The sequence below is a fragment of the Lissotriton vulgaris genome, chromosome 2_1 (genome assembly GCF_964263255.1).
Source record: "Lissotriton vulgaris chromosome 2_1, aLisVul1.2, whole genome shotgun sequence".
Taxonomy (NCBI): Eukaryota; Metazoa; Chordata; class Amphibia; order Caudata; family Salamandridae; genus Lissotriton; species Lissotriton vulgaris.
In genome coordinates this window covers 108,837,373-108,858,027 of record NC_141687.1, presented here as the reverse complement: position 1 = coordinate 108,858,027, position 20,655 = coordinate 108,837,373, and the positions used below count along the sequence as shown (strand labels likewise).

Genomic DNA, 20,655 nt, shown 5'->3' with positions numbered 1-20,655 from the left:
GTTTTATATTTTGTCCAGGGAGGAACACCTTCCTGCACTAAAACAATCCTCTCAGGCACCATGGTTCAAAATCAATCATCTGAGGCATTTTCCTCTTTCTGTGTGCACTGCATTCTCCCCGTTACGCTTCACCTGGGGAACCATAGCATTTTCACATATTCCCAGGTCTACAAATAATGGTGAATTTGGGAATGTGCCAACATCCATGGGTGGATTTATGGGCACACCTATGCTCCATCCATGCAATGCTTCACTGGGACAGTGTACTGCAACACAACGATTTGCACTGTATTGTGTTACCCTAGATTTATCAAGTCAATCAAAGCCAGGCTGGGTGGCCTTCGGTGGCTTGATAAATCTCACTTAGTAGTTGTGTTGCCATTGAGCTAAATTTCGCGATGCAAGGATGACAAAATTGCTTGGTTAATATTCCCCTCACTGCATATGGATGCTGAATGCAATTCACCTGGAAGAAATTATATTGTTTTTGTTCGACTTGACACTTTTGACAGGTTCATCCCCAAACTTTTAGCCTTTTGCTTCCTATTTTACTGACGGATTTTGTTGGCCATAGCATTCTGGGCACTTTACCACAGCTGATCAGTGCTAAAGTGCATATGCTCTCTGTGTAAATTGTGATATGATTGGCTATCCATGTTTGACATATTTGATTTACTGGTAAGTCCCTAGTAAAGTGCACGGTGTGTTTCAGGGCCTGTAAATCAAATGCTACTAGTGGGCTAGCAGCACTGGTCGAGCCACCCACATGAGTAGCCCTGTAAATGTATCTTCGGGATCAGTGACATAATACCGATGACCTAAATATCCCCATACCAAAATATTGACACAAAAATATTGTTTGCCAAAATATCGACATCCTATCTTTATAATGTAAATGACTAAAATATCAAAAAAAATATAGATGTTAAAAATATCGATATACAAAATAGAATTTTTTTTATATATAAAGAATAAAGTTAAATCAATTAAATACATTATTTAGATGTAATGTAGATTTTAACAAAAATAATAAATAAATGTAATTTAAACATTTCAAACATACATATATAAAACGTATTATGTAAATGAATATCTCCTTTAAAAAACCTAATAAACTAATCATTTTAATTTATTTTAAAATGTTATAAATATACAAAAATGTACAAATATATATATATATATATATATATATATATATATATATATATATATATATATATATATATATATATGTATATTACCTACTGGCGGTCGCCAGTAGGTATATATAGTTAGGATTTTTTCTCTATGGGATTTTTGAAAATTCTATGTCTAATAACTTTGGCGTTTGTGGACGGAATTGGCTTACATTTTCAGGAAAATGGCACATTTTGTTTCTGAAAATTTGGGGGGGTTCGTCAAGGGGGGGCCGAGAAAAAAGGGGGGTCCCAAAACGCATTTTTCCCATATATATATATATATATAGACATACACTTATAACATAACATCTAATTAAAAAAAATTATATTATAAATTAAACCATTAATATATTGAATAATTTTTAAACTTACTTTTTACACTCCATTGAGTGCAACATCAGGGAAAGTGTTGGATAGCAGAGGACAAAAAGTACTATTCCCATTCCAGTGAGTGCAACAGTAGGGCTAGTGTTGGATAACAGAGGGGTAAAAATTACTATTCCCACTCCAGTGAGTGCAATAGTAGGGAAAGTGTTGGATAGCGGAGGGGAAAAAAATACTATTCTCACTCCAGTGAGTGCAACAGGACGGAAAATGTTGGATAGCGGATGGGAAATATGTACTATTCCCACTCCAGTGAGTGCAACAGTAGGGAAAGTGTTGGATAACGGAGGGGTAAAAATTGCTGTTCCCACTCCAGTGAATTCAACAGTAGGTAAAATATTAGATAGCGGAGGGGAAACATTTACTATTCCCACTCCAGTGAGTGCAACAGTAGGGAAAGTGCTGGATAGCAGAGGGGTACACATTACTATTCCCACTCCAGTGAGTGCAACAGAAGGGAAAATGTTGGATAGCGGAGGGGAAAAATGTACTATTCCCACAATAGTGAGTGGAACAATAATGTAAGTGTTGGATAACGGAGGGGTAAAAATTACTATTCCCACTCCAGTGAGTGCAACAGTAGGGAAAGTATTGGATAGCGAAGTTGTTAACATTTATATTCCTACTCCAGTGAGTGCAACAGCAGGGAAAGTGTTGGATAACAGAGGGGAAAAAATTACTATTCCCACTCCAGTGAGTGCAACATTAGGGAAAGTGTTGGATAGCGAAGGGGAAAAGATTTCTATTCCCACGCTAGTGACTGGAACAATAATGAAAGTGTTGGATAACGGAGGGGTAAAAATTACTATTCTCACTTCAGCGAGTGCAACAGTAGGGAAAGTGTTGGAAAGCGGAGGGGAAAAATTACTATTCCCACTCCAGTGAGTGCAACAGGTAGGAAAATGTTAGATAGCGGATGAGAAAAATTTACTATCCCCACTCCAGTGAGTGCAACAGTAGGGAAAGTGTTGTATAATGGAGGGGTAACAATCCAGTGAGTGCAACAGTAGGGAAAGTTTTGGATAGCCTAGGGGTAAAAATTACTATGCCCAATCCATTTACTGCAACATTAGGGAAAGTGTTGGATAGCGGAGGGTTACAAATTACTATTCCCACTCCAGTGAATGCAGCAGTAGGGAAAATATTAGATAGCGGAGGGGAAACATTTACTATTCCCACTCCAGTGAGTGCAACAGTAGGGAAAGTGCTGGATACCAGAGGGGTACAAATTACTATTCCCACTCCAGTGAGTGCAACAGTAGGGATAATGTTGGATAGCGGAGGGGAATAATTTACTATTCCCACGCTAGTGAGTGGAACAATAATGTAAGTGTTGGATAACGGAGGGGTAAAAATCACATTTTCCACTCCAGTGAGTGCAACAGTAGGTAAAGTGTTCGATAGCGGAGGAGTAAAAATTACTATTCCCACTCCAGTGAGTGCAACAGTAGGGAATGTGTTGGATAGCGGAGGGGTAAGAATTACTATTCCCACTCCAGTGAGTGCAACAGTAGGGAAAGTGTTGGAAAGCGAAGATGTAAAAATGTATATTTCCACTCCAGTGAGTGCAACAGTAGGGAAAGTGTTGGATAGCGGAGGGGTACAAATTACTACTCCCACTCCAGTGAGTGCGACAGTAGGGAAATTGTTGGATAGCAGAGGGGTACAAATTACTGTTCCCACTCCAGTGAGTGCAACAGTAGGGAAAGTGTTATATAGCAAAGATGTAAAAATTACTATTCCCACTCCTGTGAGTGCAACAGTATGGAAAGTGTTGGATAGCGGAGGGGTACAATTTTAATATTCCCACTCCAGTAAATGCAACAGTAGGGAAAGTATTGGATAGCAGAAGGGTAAAAATGTATATTCCCACTGAAGTCAATACAAAATTAAAAACAAATAAAATATCAACGACTATACAAAAATTTTTTTAAACAAAATAAAACACGTATATAAATCTAAAAAATTTCCTAATAACAGCATTTTATACAAATTTAAAAAATAGTTTTCAAACAAAAAAACTATATTTAATAGAAATTAATTATAATCAAAAACATTAATTGTTACATACAATTTTTATTTCCTACCCTATAACAATTCCCAACACACATCTACATTTCTAAAAAAGAGTACCTTCATAATTAACACAATTAATTATCAAATAAACAAGTATTACTAATTAAAAAACGAATTAAAACAGTTTAAAAAATACTCACCAAACATTACGCCTATTAAACCAAAATCCACACACAAAATAAAAGTAAACAATTACCATAAAAAATTACTGATTAATAAATTAATAATAATGAGCAACTAATTATTCATTAATAAAACCTAAAATACTTTTCACATTCTACCCCAATAAATACCAAACACACACCTAAAAATCATTACACAATTTCCGTAACTAATATTACAATATTAACTTATTATCAACTAAAAACAAATTATTAAGTAATTGAAAATAATTTTCTTCCCACTATCAACCCCACAACTCACATTTCAAATGAATTACCCAATTGCCATATTTCATTTTAAATAAATTACTTCCCACCCTATTCCCCTATAAACCGAACTACCCATTCCAAAACAGGCACTGGCATAGCCAATAGGTCTCCCCTTATAAGTATTTAGTTATGCAGCACAATATCCTTACTGCAACAATACTAACTGTTGCATGCCTAAACACTTATAAGGTCCCAAAGGCGAGACCTATTGGCTATGCCAATGCTTGTTCATCAACCAATGAGCATATTTTTCCTTGTAAAACAGACTTCTTTTGGTGATTTCAATGTACTTTCTTGTTGAATTTAAGAATGTTTTCTACTGCCAAACTTGTTAACTAAAACAAACCACAAAGATAGTTTCACACCATTCTTGGTGGTGTATTATACTTTATGTAATGCATCATCGTATCGTATCGTATCGTAAGGGGTGCTTGTATAGCGCACTGACACCATGGGTTTCCTGGCGCTGGTTGGAAGTAGAGAGGACAGAAAGACTAACCAGATTGAGGGAAAAGCCAAGTTTTTAGAGACTTACGAAAGAGGGTCAAAGAGTTAGAAGTTTTAAGAGAAAGGGGGAAAGAGTTCCAGAGCTTGGGGGCCAGGTATGCAAATCTCCGGCCTCCAGATCTGCAGAGCTTGTAGGAAGGAACAGTCAAGAAATGGAGGTGAGAGGATCTCAAGTTGCGGGATGGGCAGTAGGGTCTGATGAGGGATTTCACGAAGATGGGACAGGGGCCAGCCAATGACTTGAAGATAAGGCAGCCGATCTTGAAGGCTGCCCTAGAGATGACAGGGAGCCAGTGGAGTTTGACAAGGAGGGGCCTAGCGGAATGCCACTTCGGAATCCCTAAGGCCAGTCTCGCCGCCTGATTTTGGACCGCTTGCAGTCTAGCCATCGATGTTTTAGGCAGACCATGGTAGATTGAGTTGGAAAAATCAAGGCGGGAGAGGACGAGGGCCATGATAACCTGCAGGAGGGCATCAGGTGTAAGGAGGTATGCCACTTTCCTGATCCTGCGCAGTTGGTAAATACAGGACGAGACCACGGTCCCCACCTGCGGCCCTAGGGATAGAGCGGAGTCAATAGTGACCCCCAGGCTCTTCACCGAAGCCACGGGAGTGGGAGAGGGGCCCAGTTCCACCGGCCAGAATTGAGGCCCCCAGAAGGTGGCGCTCCTACCGGGAAGGAGGAGCTCCGTCTTACCGGGGTTCAGCTTTAACTGGTTGTGGCCCATCCACTGGAGAATGTGGGACATGACTGCCTGAAAATTGGGGATAGCAGAGGGGGAATTGAGAGAAAAGATGAGTTGCAGGTCGTCCGCGTAATTGAACACGGTAACGTCCCACTGCCTCAAAGAAAATAGAAGGGGGCGAAGATAAAGATTGAAAAGAAGAGGGGACAAGGAAGAACCCTGGGGGACCCCACAGAGCGAGTGCTCTCTAGGAGCCCTGAAGGCGCCCAGGCTAAGGGTCTGAGACCTGCCAGTCAGGAAGGATCTGACCCAGGCCAGCGCCAGGCCCTGGATGCCAGCCTGCTCGACACGGCGGAGAAGGATGTTATGATCCACCGTGTCGAAGGCGGCTGACAGATCTAGTAATACCAGGGCCTGGGGGGCACCCTTGTCAACACCGTCTCTCAGGGCGTCCAGCACGGCCAAGATCACTGTCTCCGTAGAGTGGCCGGGTCTGAAGCCTGCCTGGTTGGCCTCGAGAAAGTTGGAACTCTCGATAAACTGTGAGAGACAGGTGGTGACGTGGGCTTCCAGGATTTTTGAAAAGAAAGGTAAGAGAGAGATAGGGCGGTAGTTTGCCGGGACGGCGGGGTCAGCCCCCGGCTTCTTCAGAAGGGGCACCAGCACGGCCTCCTTGAAGGAGCCCGGCACCGTACCGGAGGAAAGAGAAGAATTTAGCAGGGGGAGAATGCAGTCGGGTAGAGAGTGGCAGATGTCCCGGAGTATGGAGGGGGGGCAACAGTCATCTGGAGATCCCGACTTGATGCGCGTGGCAAGAGTGGCCAGAGAAGTGGGGTCTAGAAGAGGAACTTGTGTGAAAGAGGAAGTATTGTGAGGGGGGGAGACAGATCCAGCGCCAGGAGACGTGACAGGGATGGTGTCCTTAATCAATACGATTTTTTCAATGAAAAAAGTGCTGAGGGCATTACATGCTTCCTGTGTGGGGGCCTGAGTAGGGAGCGTCCTGGGGTCGGAGGTAAATTCGTTAAGGACTTTGAAAATTTCGTTAGCCTGGCAAGGGGCAGATAGGATTTTACCAGAGGCATACGTTTTTTTGGCAGCCAGAATGGCGAGTTTGTACCCATTGCGGGCAGCCACATAGGCGTCTCTGCTTGAAGGGCAGTAGTCTCTCCTCCACTTGCGCTCAAGCTGGCGAAGTTCCAAATGGAGAGCTTTTAGGTGGGGGTAAACCATTTGTGGGAATTGCTGTGCCGGGATTGGGGGAACTTAGTGGGGGGGGGGCAAAAATGTCACTGGCTGTAGTGAGCCAGTCTGCCACAAGCCCATGGAGTTCGTCGGTACCAGTGTCGTTGGGTGACAGGGGAAAGGTTTGGGACAAATGAGCCAATAGTTTGGAGGAATCGACAGCCTTCCACTTGCGAGCCCTGCCACCCTCCCGTGGGGGGACCTTGATCTGGCCAACCGCCGAAAATGTGGTGTCGATCAGACAGTGGTCCGACCACACACAAGGTGTTATTAGTGGGCGAGAGGACGTGACTCCATGGGTCCAAATATGGTCGAGGATGTGGCCACCCTTATGGGTGGCAGACCTGACTAGTTGGATGAAATTCAGGCTTGAAAGACCCTCGAACAGTTCGGAAGCATGTGGGCCAGCGTCCTCGTGCTGAAACCAGTAATTAAAGTCGCCAATGATGACAATACGGGGGGAGCAGGTAGCAATATTGGTTAGCTGATCGATAAAGGATGAGGGGAAAGACGGCATGGAGTGGGGGGGCGGTATAGTAACACAAGAGTGACTGCACCTACCTCGGTCCCCAGGCTAAGGACCAGGGTGTCTACTTCCGGTAGGGTCATGGCCGCGGAGGCAATAATCTTAAGATCCTTGCGTATTACCGCCGCCACCCCTCCCCCGGTGCGACCCCCTGATCGGTTGGTGTTCAGCAGAAAGTAGTCAGGGGGTAGCGTGGCCAGGATGTCTGGCAGAGAGTCGTCGGTAAGCCAAGTCTCTGATAACAATAAGACATCGGGACTTTCAGACATAAGTAGATGCAGGATGTCAACTTGGTGCTTGACCATTGAACGGGTGTTTAGGTATAGGACCCGAATTGACGACTCGATAGGAGCCGGAGCGATAAGTGATAGTGTCGGCGCAAGATTAGGGATTGGAATGCCTGCAATGCCGAGTGATGTAATGCGAGTCCAGGTGTCGGGGGAGAGAGGACTGGCCGAGGCATGTAGGCACTTAAGGGCAGAGGACGAGTAAGATAGAGGAATGGCAGCACTACTGGCCCCTGGGCCCGTCCGGCCGCGGACGGGCGCAGACGGGCTGGACTTAGGCGCGACTTCGGCGCGCTGACGGCGTGCCCGCTGCGCCCGTCCGCTGCGCTCCCTGTAGGGGGGCGCCATTTTATGGGCTGAGGTCGTGAGTGGCCGAGCGCTGCACCGCTCGCCTCAGCGTCCTCACCCAATATGGCGGCCAAACAGCGCGACCCTGCGGGAATCAATCTCCTGCGAGGGCGGCTGACCAGGATGAAGGTGGCGGCAAACCTGCACAACAAAAGAGGGTTAGTTGTCTGGCAGCGCGATTAAAAATAGGTATTTTAAAATGAGAATTAAATATGCGCGAGTAGCGTGGAAGGCAGCGCGAGCAGCGCGAGTACAGCGCGTCCAATGCGAGTCAGGCAAGTGGCTAGGTCCCACTGACCGGCTCGTGGCTTCCAATCATACCCCTGGCAACACTCTATAGCAGTTTTGCAGTTTTGCTGATCAGTAGCACATTATTACTCCGTGGGATGAATATCGCTGAAAGGTTGTGAAAATGTAGTGTGGAACATGTGGGAAGTGTTTTGTTGTATGTGATGACCAGAGTTGTATTCTGATCATTGTATATACTGCTCTGCTTGAACACGAAGTGGAGAGGAAAGGAGTGAGAGAAAGGATATGTAAGCTTGTAAGGCAATGTTATGCCTAGTTAGAAGGGTGTGTGAATGCGAGTTTGGCCTATGTGGGGACTCGTTTGCTGTGGTGATTGATTGAGAGTGGTCGCTCTTATCAGGCTGCTTGAAAAATGTAGCTGTTCTTATGTATGGAATGCAGTTAAGGTGTGTGAAATAGCTGCACATGTGGTCCTGTCTACAGTAAGAGAATGTGTTCCAGGTATTAGGTGGGTGTACAGGTCTTATGATGTACTTAATTAGTGCATCATGGCATAAGTTGTTAGACTGTCCAACTGAAATGTAGTGAGTTACACATTTATGCATTGATTTGTGTTACTATCGAGTGGTCTGTACTTATTTACCCACAAAAAAGCACTTTTTTCTGTGGCTCATCTATGAATTTCTCTTCAATGGCAGTGTGGATGGGGAAGCTGCAGAATTGGTCCATAACACCGCAGGGCAGGTGCCAGCTGATCATAGTCACTCATCTCTTAAGCTAGCTACACACACACACACACATATGGCCGAGATACCCGCCACCCCCTCTCAACACAATCCCCAAAAGGAGGGAAACCGGAAACAGTTCTTGAAGTTTTTGGAAGTGGGATGGAGTGACCATCCCGGCTGTATTTATTAAAACAAAATTAAAACATTAAACGTTTCATGTTATGTACAATTTCATTACCATATTGCGATGTTTGGCTAACCTTAACAGATTCTCTAATACAGAGGTTCTCCTAGCCGAACTAGCATCCTACAAAACATTTCTTGACATATTGAAATTGTACAACCTAACGTTTAAGGGCCAACGGCAAGGTCATAACCGGTGTCAAGATCCCTAACCAGACTTACCCCTCCCACTTGGGCTGGGCGACAGCACGGAGGCGTACCTCAAGTGCAACTATTACCAATTTCCCTTGACTTGACGGGGGCACCTAAAGACTCGACGCCAGTTAAAGGTCGTTCGAATACTCGTGTGAGGTATCTAGAAGGTACCGTAGACCTTATCCCAACCCCACACAACTTACCGCATCTGCCGTCGCAGATGTCACTGGCCCCGGGAAATTCCCCAGGAGGGGGCTGTAACCCCTCCTACAAAGGAAGGGGCCTTGACCGCCTTTCCTTTACTTCCGGCGACCCATCCTTAGAAGGGACCGCCTCCCCATTGAGGGGCCAATGGCCACCTCTCCCGAGCGCTCCCATCCGTGTTGGGTGACGCCCACTCATAGGGATCTACTAATTAGTGCTCACCGATCATGACCTTACCGCCTACCAAAATAAATACGACAGTGCAAATTAACCTACGAATACATTGGCCACTGTGACCGAAAGAGCATGCATCCAAAATTCAACACTAAACTGAATATCTTTAATGGAAAACATACTCAAAAACGACCATTCTTTATTAACTCAACATCAACATGGCACTACAACCTGTAAACGAAAACCGAAGCAAAATTAATCAACTTTATTATACACAACTGGCTGTCTTCAGGGGCTGGTGGGTGGGTCAAAATTGGCTCTTCGTTCTGTCCCGAGCTCACGTGCAGCGAGGAGGTGCAGCTTCAGAGCACAAGAACAAGAGGATGTCTTCTGGTCTTGCGTCCCTTTTTATCCGTCTTCAGGGCGGGCGTATACCCGCCCCTGCCTGCCCCGAGGGCGTGGCTGGCTGCGTCGGTGTCTAGGCCAGCCCACTCTAGGGCGGGAACGAGCGCGCCCCAGCTACGCCGCTTCGGGCATACCAGCTGAGGCGCGCCTCCCGCCCAAAAATGGCTTCCCGGGGGGAACGAGGCACTCGGCCATACGTTCGGGGGGACCGAGTTGGTCGCCCCTTTCCATATGGCCGAGATACCCGCCACCCCCTCTCAACACAATCCCCAAAAGGAGGGAAACCGGAAACAGTTCTTGAAGTTTTTGGAAGTGGGATGGAGTGACCATCCCGGCCGTATTTATTAAAACAAAATTAAAACATTAAACGTTTCATGTTATGTACAATTTCATTACCATATTGCGATGTTTGGCTAACCTTAACAGATTCTCTAATACAGAGGTTCTCCTAGCCGAACTAGCATCCTACAAAACATTTCTTGACATATTGAAATTGTACAACCTAACGTTTAAGGGCCAACGGCAAGGTCATAACCGGTGTCAAGATCCCTAACCAGACTTACCCCTCCCACTTGGGCTGGGCGACAGCACGGAGGCGTACCTCAAGTGCAACTATTACCAATTTCCCTTGACTTGACGGGGGCACCTAAAGACTCGACGCCAGTTAAAGGTCGTTCGAATACTCGTGTGAGGTATCTAGAAGGTACCGTAGACCTTATCCCAACCCCACACAACTTACCGCATCTGCCGTCGCAGATGTCACTGGCCCCGGGAAATTCCCCAGGAGGGGGCTGTAACCCCTCCTACAAAGGAAGGGGCCTTGACCGCCTTTCCTTTACTTCCGGCGACCCATCCTTAGAAGGGACCGCCTCCCCATTGAGGGGCCAATGGCCACCTCTCCCGAGCGCTCCCATCCGTGTTGGGTGACGCCCACTCATAGGGATCTACTAATTAGTGCTCACCGATCATGACCTTACCGCCACAGGCCCGGATAGTTGACCGGCTATCCGGGCCCCCCACAAAACTCCTAGCTAGAGGTCATGTTCCAACGTTTTTAACCATGCTAAGAAGTCTCCTATGAGTAACTCATTTCCCACCCGAGACAAATGCACACCATCCCCCAGATACATACTGTCATCATTAATACAACCGTGCGAGATAGAATGCAATGTCCTGGAACGAAACAACCTACTCACTTTGTTATTAAGTTTTCTAACAGAATGGTTCAAAGCAGGGATCGAAATAGCCCCCCGCCACACTTTTCGTGGGATTATATGAGACCACGCAATTATGCACCCCGGAACTTTCCTCGCCAACCAACTTACAGTGGAAAGCATTGCCTCCAGGAGAAGTCGTCTACCGGTGGTGACCAAATCATTGCCCCCTAAATGTACTATGACTATAGACGGCGGTGACCTCATCCGCCCTAACAAACCCTCAAAGAATGCCTGAAACTGGTCAATACAGAGACCGCCCCTTCCGTAGAAGGACATTCTGTACCCGTATTCCCCAGCTACGTGAATCATGTCACCTGCTTCGAATACGTCTGCGGCACGCCTCACGTATGAGTGGCCCACGACCCACACCTCCTTTCTCACAGCCGGTGATGTCTGACCGCTGGCCTGGTGTTGGGTCGACTGTATAGTCCGCCCCGCCTCGAAGGCTTGCGTAACTGAAAACCAAACAAAAGACAAGAAGCGTGAGTACATTCTTACAGCTTCACAACATGTGCAACCGCACATACCTCTTATAACAATTGGAGGACCAACGCCCCACTCGTTTTACTTGTTCCACATTAAGACCCCTGGCTGTAGCTTCAGTGGCAGCCCCTATCCGAAAGGAATGGGTCCCAAACTCACCCGGGTCCAGGCCCGCTGCGGTAATTGACATCGCGAGCACCCGCTGAAACTGAAACTTCGTCAGTGGGGTGGCGTCCGCGTGTCTCAACAATGTCCCCCCCCATGATGCCACCCTTCGTGCTAGGTAATCCTCTAAACACTTCACCGGACACATGGAAGACCCTGGGATTCTGCGAATGACTATGCAGTCTCCCACCCCACTTTGATCGGTTTTTGACTTGACAAAGGATACAGTCATCGTCTCACCCCTGATCTGAACGTGTTCCCGGCACAAACCCCCCACCACATCCCGCTTGCTCCTTGCTACCAGCTCACTTATCCTCATTGCCCCGTGAAATGCAAGCGTAAAAGCAGCTCGGAACAAACAGGCCTCGAACTGAGACGAGCATGTGGCGGGGAGTGTGGCCAGCAACTGGGACAACCTATCCAGACCTATCGGGCGCCTCTCATCTACTTTGCGACCCTCAAGGCGTTGCCACCCACGCAGCGCTTTCTGTACCACAAAAGACGCTGTCGGGTCCTGGATATTATGAGCCCTGGCAACAAAGGAAATGGCAGCACGATGCCTCTGGGCTGTAGCCACCGACTTCCCAGCCTTACGCAAGGACATCAGAAAATGTACTACCCAATCCTCATGCCCCCAAAGTCCCCCTCTCTCAGTCCCCAAAAAGGCTAAATAAGCCCGAAACGCCCCTTCGTATGCCTTCCTCGTCCTTGGTGCTAGACTCTCTCCCACGAGGTAACGAAGTTCGGGGCACCGAGAGACCAGAGAGCTTCGGGAAAGGGTGCTGGCTCTGGGTCCGCTGAGGGAAGGAAACCCGAGAAAGCCTGCATTTGAAAACGAGACAGTGCATCAGCAGCCTGATTCATCACCCCTGGGACATGCTTTGCTCTGAATACCACGTTCAATTGCATACACAGTAAGACAATTTCTTTAAGCAGCCTTAAAATCATTTTACAACGGGCCAGGTTCTGAGGGCCACCAAAATGGGAAACAGTTCAAGGAAAGCAATATTACTCGTCAGCCCCTCATCATGCCACCATGTTGGCCACCTTTGTGCCGACCATTTTGTGCCGAAGATGGCGCCGAAACCTATGCTTCCCGCTGAATCCGTCCATAGACCAAGTTCTTCAGAGGACAAGGCCGGTTTGTTCCAGACGACTCGACCATTGAAATCCGCCAAAAATGTTAACCAAATACGCATGTCTTGGCGGACCTCAGCCGATAATCTCGTGCGATGATGACCCTCTTTTAGGCCGACCATCGCCTGGGCAATTGAACGGGAAAAAGGGCGGGCCATCGGGATCACCCTTAGAGCAAAGTTCAACTTTCCAACTAATTGCTGCAATTGATGCAGCGTAACTTTAGAAGCATTTATACACATTTGCAGGGCTGCCCTGAATTTCGATACTTTGGGGGCTGGTAAACGAAAACAACCCTCACTAGAGTCCAACTCGATCCCCAGAAACTCGAGGCAAGTCGTGGGACCCACAGTCTTACCTGGTGCCAATGGCACGCCAAATCGATCCATTAACACACAAAATTCAGTCAAGGCCCGGGCACATTCGTCATCCCCAGCGGCCCCAAGGAACAGAAAATCATCAAGGTAATGCATCACATTTCGAAAACCCGTTTGCTTCGTGTAAGCCCATTGTAAGAAACTACTGAATTTCTCGAAATATGCACAAGATATAGAGCACCCCATCGGCATACACCTATCCATGTAATATGAACCTTGAAACACAAATCCCAGAAGACGTTGGTCGTCCGGGTGTACCGGGAGCAAACGGAACGCTGACTCGATATCCGATTTCGCCATCAGCGTCCCGGGCCCCAGGCGATTCAAAATGGCTACGGCCTCATCGAATGATGCGTACCGCACCGAACATACCCCTGGATCAATTGCATCGTTCACAGAAAGGCCATGAGGAGCTGATAAATTGTGGATCAATCGAAACTCACCTGGGTCCTTTTTGGGGACCACCCCTAAAGGAGAACAGACAAACTTCTGTACCGGGGGAACCCTAAACGGGCCGGCAACCCGACCTCGGATAACCTCTTTCAGGATTTTTTCCTGAACTACATTCGTATGCTGTAAGACAGAAAGTTGGTTCTTACACGTCCCGACACCTTGAAAGTCCCCCACCGGGATGCGGAAACCATATGAAAAACCGTTTCGCAGCACCCCGGCAGAAGTACGGTCTGGGTATTCGCTGAGCCAAGGAATCATCGCCAAGGTATCAATCGGGGTTGGTAAGGGCGCCCCTCGGACTACATTAGACCTGTTTGGCGCCTCCTCTACCCCCATTTTCACCCGTTTTGGCTCTGCACGAGGACTCAGGATGGGGGGCCCCGCAACCACTACATTCGTGCTTGAATTTACAGGATCCCGGGGGCCTAGTACATTTACCTTTGTTGAAATTGAAACAGAAACCCCTCTTCCCTGTGTTGCCAGCGGGTCTCGGATAATCGTCGGTACCCGTACCCGACCGAAAGGGCGTCCCCCCATATTGGCGGGAGAACTCACCCACAGTACTCCCCACCAACGGTATTTTCAACATCCCGGACTCTTTCATTTTATCCCATGTCAAAGAATCATAACAATCCCAGGTTAAACTTTTGTTATGCTCCATTGCTTTCCTGAACAGGTTGTCATAACAGAACCATTGGTTACCTTGGTGCGATATCGAGTACCCCATAATTCGTGACTGATATACTGGAAACTCGGGGAGCAATTCAGGCCTACGTTCCCCCAAAATTGACGTAAAGATTCCCCATGCATTGCCCCAATTGCCAATATTCTCATTCACTTTAAAGGCGGCCATTTTTGCGCGCCAAACACTCGGATGCATCAGATCCTTCTGACTCTTAACAGTTTCAACTTCATAGTGATCAACAAGCAAGGAGAAAATGTTTACGTATTCCCCAGCCCAAATCTTTTCCTTTATAGCCAAAGGAACATGTTGCCCCAATTTTTCTCTACGAGAGGGTGTTGACTCATCCCTCGCGATCGGCAATGGCCGCTTACCTGCACCGGACGCTGCTTCCGTCCCTCGTGGCTTGTCTATCGCCGCATCCGGCGCGGGCACCTTGGCTGTATCACGTTTCTCGCGCAACTGCTTTATGAGTGCTTGCGCTTCGGTAGCCATGGCGCCCCCATTACTGTCCCCCAACCATGCTGCTAACTGTGCCGCCAACTCGGGAGGCATATCCTCGGCAGATGTCGGGGTGACTACTACGGGAATCGGATTCCCCTCCTCCGGTACCGGGGCCGGTACCGGGGCTGGCGCCTCGAGCGGGGAACGGGGAACCGGGACGTCTCCCCCGACCGGCCCCTTTCTCGGCCTCTTTGGCTTCCCTCCGGCCGGTGGACGCCCCGATCCCTCCTCGCCGTCTCGCTCCGCCAACCGCTTCTTAATTTCGGACATGTCCTTCATGAGGGCCCGAACCAACTGGTCAGTCGACATTCTCTTCGCGCCTTTCTTGGGCATCTTTTCAGCCGAAGTATCTAAAAGACAAAGAGAGAGATTAAAACGCTCAAAATTGGCTCTTCGTTCTGTCCCGAGCTCACGTGCAGCGAGGAGGTGCAGCTTCAGAGCACAAGAACAAGAGGATGTCTTCTGGTCTTGCGTCCCTTTTTATCCGTCTTCAGGGCGGGCGTATACCCGCCCCTGCCTGCCCCGAGGGCGTGGCTGGCTGCGTCGGTGACTAGGCCAGCCCACTCTAGGGCGGGAACGAGCGCGCCCCAGCTACGCCGCTTCGGGCATACCAGCTGAGGCGCGCCTCCCGCCCAAAAATGGCTTCCCGGGGGGAACGAGGCACTCGGCCATACGTTCGGGGGGACCGAGTTGGTCGCCCCTTTCCATACTGCATGTTTAGACACTGCTGTGCCATTCCTAACTTATTTACAAGGCAAGAGAGGAGCGGCTAACTCATTTGACATGCTTATTAATGTGACATGATGTCTCAAAATAACCGCATAACTGTTGAACTCTGAGGGAGACCAGCAACGTCTTGAATGTACAGTTGCCAGCAGGGGGCGGGAGATAGAGAGAGAGAGAAAGAGAGAGTGAGAGAGACAGAGAGAAAGAGATAGAGAAAAACCGAGAGGAGAGAGAGAGAGAGAGAGAGAGAGAGCAAGAGAGAGAGAGCCAAGGAGTGCTTAGTGCGTGCGCGCGCAGTCTGCTAATTTTTGAAGCACATACTCGTACTTGTGGCACGCCCCCGTGTGCTCCCACAAGGTGGATGCCGCCATATGCACGAGTATGTGCTTCGAAAAAGAGCAGAACGACAGCTAGAGGTCTCCTATGTACCACATGCGCGCTGCGTAGGCGAGACCTAAAAATGACACACTTAACATAATGAATTATCAAATAATTAATTAATCAATATCAATTAACAAACAATTGATCAATAATTATTAATACATTAATTCCCACTATTAACACTATACGTTAAATAAATATTAATATATAAAAATTACTTCCCACCTTATTCCCCTATAATCCCACAACCCGCTCCTACAATGATCAATTAATGAATAATAATTAACAACCAATGAATAATTAATTAATAATACATTAATTCCAACAATTAATGAAATAAAATATAAAATAAATAAATACTAATAAATACAAAATATTAAATCTTTTTTATAATAAAATTACTTCCCACCCTATTCCCCTATAAACCCACAACCAGCTCCTAAAAAAAGAACAATTTACATAATTACCAATTAATGAATTAATACAAATTAGCTACCAATTAATAATTAATCAATAATACATTAATTCCCACAACTGACTCTATAAAATCTAAATTAAATAAATACTGATAAGTAATAACATCTAATTAATTTGTTATAATCAAATTACTTCCCACCCTATTCCCCTATAAACCATCAACCCGCTACAGAACTAAATGCAGCATTTAAGTAACAAAACAATGAATAACTGCTAAAAATGTAACACACGAATAAAAAAATTAAAAAAGCAATACTTATACAAAAAATAGATCACATACTTTCAAAATACATACTAAAATACATTACACTAATTTAAACATCGATATTTAAAACAACAATATTTTTCAAACACTATTACTAATTATCATATTTCCAAAAACTGTATTTCTTACCTTAAGGGCGATATTCTTGACTACGATATTCTTGCTGTTGATATTCTTGTATCAGGATATTTCCAACTCGATATTTGTGTATGTCGATATTTAAAACTCGATATTATGTCTGTGCACCATATTTCAGACATACCACTGTTGTGTATGAGCATGCAGTTGTGTACTGCCATGTTGTCCTTGCAGGTGTACCCACTTGCCAGGCCCAAACCTTCACTTTTCTTACATGTAAGGCACCCTTAATGTAGGCCCAAGGTACCCCCATGGGCAGGGTGCAGTGTGTGTGAAAGGTAGGACATGTATTAGTGTGTGTGAGACATGTCCTGATGGTGAAATACAGTGTAATTAATGTTTTACTGTTGAAAGGCGATCTATCCCATAGGCTTATCATTGGAGTTACACTGTAACATTTTTACAGGTGTAACTTGCAATAGGGATAAGATAGGAGAATTAAGTTTAGGCTCTCTGAACTCAGAATTTATTAACACACCTTCTGGTGAAGGTGGTTTTTAAATCCTGTGTTTGAAAATGCCACTTTTAGAAAGTGGATTTACAAAAGGGGGTGGTGATGAACAGAGTGTCTGAATTGAGCAGACCACTCTTATCCAGTCCAAAGATCAGGGCTTGATCCATCACCGTTATTTATCTCACTGCCCCATCCCAGCTCAGAACCTGGCTATATGCAAATCAGTCTGTCCCTGGCCCAGTGCATCATGGGAACAGGGCAGACTAAACTACCAAGCCAATTCTTTACCAGAAAGGAGACAAGCTACCGGGGACCGGTTTCTGGCATTTCAGCCGTCTTCGGCCCGGCTGAAATGCCAGAAACCGGTCCCCGGGCCGAAGACGGCTGTAATGCCAGAAACCGGTCCCCGGGAGCTTGTTTCCTTCCCAGTGTAAGAATTGGCTTTTGTAGTTTGGTTTGCCCTGTTCCCATCATGCACTGGGACAGGAACAGACTAATTTGCATACAGCCAGGTTCTGAAACTGGGATGGTGCAGTGAGCTAAAAAACGGTGTTGGATCTAGCCCTGATCTCTTGACTGGGTGAGAGCTTTCTGCTTAATTCAGAGACTCTGTCCCTCACCACCCCTTGTTGTAAATACTTTTAGAAAGTGGGCATTTTCTTACTTCACCATTCTGTGTACCTCTGGCTGTTTGTGTATTCAGCGTCTGGTGTGTGAATGACAGGACTTGCATGGGTGCGAACCACCAAATGATGATTATTACAAACATAAAACCATTCCTCCCTTAAGAGGACTTCAAGCAGGTGGTACAAGCACTTGTCCTACCGAGGCTAGACTATGGGAGAGCGTTCTCTGTGGCCTCCCCAAATATACCTTGGCCCTGCTCACGGCCTCATTGAATACCGCTGTCAGACTGGTCACCGATCGAAAAAGAAATGAGCACATATCCCCAGCCTTAATAGCTCTAAAGCGGTTACCCTACGAAGCAAGAATACAACTAAAGATTGCTTGTCTGATGCACAAAGTCCTCTACTTCAAAAGCCCTGGCTAATTGGCTCAAAACTGGAATTATCAGGAGGGGGCAGACTCTCACGAAGTGCAAATTAAATACTACTGAAACTTCAGACCTTTCACAAAAAGAAAACGAGGCTCAGAGCCTTCTCTGGCGCGGCATCTTAGATTTGGAACTCTCACACACCGGAAATTTGCAGTATCCCCTACACGGCTGCTTTCAAACATGCAGTTAAAATAATCCTAATGAACAAGTCCCTGCCTTAATTGGTCATGACCCGTCTGTTTGCGAAAGGTCCTTTTTTGCTGTTGCTGTTTTGCCCAACAATTGTATTCTATTTAACTAAGAATCCCTGCCTTACCCTATTAAGTAATATTTGCTCACATCCTTGTACCATCTAAGTACCTCATTATGTTACCTTCTCTTATCCTCTGTTCAATGTCCCCTTACTTTCTTCCTCCCTCCTTTACTGTGAAGCGCTCAACACCCTCGGGGTCTTGTTTGCGCTCTACAAAACTTTAAAAATAAATAAATAGTAAGTATGACCCTACATTTTATAAATGTTACAATGTGAGAAAGACCATACAACAAACTATTTAGCATTTTTGATTAAACTACGTAGGTCAAAAGTGAAGCCACGTAGGCACAAGCAAGGAGGGGAAGATGAGTTTATCAAGTGTTATAAACCATATGCATTAAAAAGTACTAACTGAATGTATGAGTAGACCTAAAGCATCACTCATGCTATGCTAAACATTTTTGTTTTCTGAAACAAAACAAAAACATTACATTAGTGCTTACTGATATGCAAAACTATTAACTGTAAAATCTGTGCTTTGGGCATGAATGCACGTGTGTGTGCCTATTTCTGTGTTTGTGTGCATGCTTGTCTTAATATGTTCATGCATTTGCATATAGTTATGTGGGTTTAATGTCAGAATGCTTAAGCCAAAATATTGGCTTTCACAAATATGTAAAGGAAAGCATATATAGCTAAGTGTATATTTAATATTCTTTCTTCCTCATCAGAGAGCCTTTATTATACGTATATAGTTAAGGTAGATATGTGAAGTTAAGAATAGTACATCTATACTTATTTATTAATGTTTTTGTCACAATATTATATAAGTGACACTCTGGATATGATATTTCCAAAGAACAATATTCAAATACATAATTTTTGTAGAATTCCGTGTGTACCCGTATGAGTGACCTGCAGTTTTAAATCAAAACCTTAACTGAAGTCAGAGGGATGGGTATTATGTAGAACTACAGCTCTAAAGTTATTGACCTCTGCAATCTTGAGCTTAATTACACAATGGACTATAGAAAACTGAGAGGTTGTCCTGCCCATTCTCTCCTAGGTCTTGCGAAAGCCTACTACATCCGGGCTAAAGCCCACGCAGAAGTGTGGAATGAGGCTGAAGCAAGGGCAGACTTTGAGAAAGTACAAGAGCTGGACCCACGCATGAAGAAGACTGTGGACAGGGAGCTGAGGATGCTGGAGACGAGGATGCAGGAAAAAAATGAAGAAGACAAACTCAAATACAGGAATATGTTTTGACAAATCTGATTGAGTTTTCGTGAACCAATCACTTCTGTGTTTCTATATAAGCTTTGGAAGTTCTACATACTTGGGTTTGTTTTTCAAGCATCCAGACTAGGGGACAGATTTAAAAGATTTTGGGTCGGTTTGTGTCAATTCTTTTATGCAGACCGGAGGCAAAATCCTTTGGCTAGTTACAAAGCAATGCACATGGTTGTTCGTGTTGCTTTGTACAAAAAAGAAAAGTAGCGCAGTGCAGTGTATTACGCTACCTAGCATTACTTTGCATCAGGGGTAGCGTAGCAAGGATAGAGTATGTAATTATGTGTGTACTTTTATGGATAACGAAATATCCGAATAAAGGTTATTGACTTGACTTGACTTGATAGAGTATGGGTTTTCCTGTACACCCATGGATTTTGATGCAAAGCCATATTCACAAAGACTTGTGGACATGTGTTTGCACCAGAATAGTGAGTCTGCCTGAGACTGGTGTAGCTATGAGCAATATCTTTGTTGCTCTGCGTTATTTCCTTTGTTTCTCTGCTGCACTATGCAGCACACATCGAAAGAGGTTAGAGCCTCAAAGGACAGTTTTCGTGCAGAAGCTTCCTGCGCAAAAACTATCCTGACATTAAAACAGACACCCTTGCACTATGACGAAAGGGTTCCTGCGCTGGCGCTAGGCAGACACATTTCTTAGAAGATATGGAGCATGTCTGCGCTCTCTCTCATTCACTCAGTACAGCTCAGCAACTTCATTTGGTGTACTGCATTGCACAAACTACTTGAAAATATGCCGCTTAGTTTTTTAACGGTTTAATTATGAGAG

The 20,655-nt window shown here is 45.7% G+C and overlaps 1 protein-coding gene across 1 annotated transcript in view; it reads left to right on the top strand.

Annotated features, from left to right (window-relative positions):
* Window positions 1–19,841, top strand: part of AIPL1 (AIP like 1 HSP90 co-chaperone) — a 316,559-nt gene extending 296,718 nt beyond the window's left edge. The window contains exon 6 of the mRNA XM_086958475.1: window positions 19,642–19,841. Within this exon, the coding sequence (XP_086814601.1) occupies window positions 19,642–19,841 (200 nt within the window). The remainder of the gene's footprint in view (window positions 1–19,641) is intronic.
* Window positions 19,842–20,655: the final 814 nt, after the last annotated feature.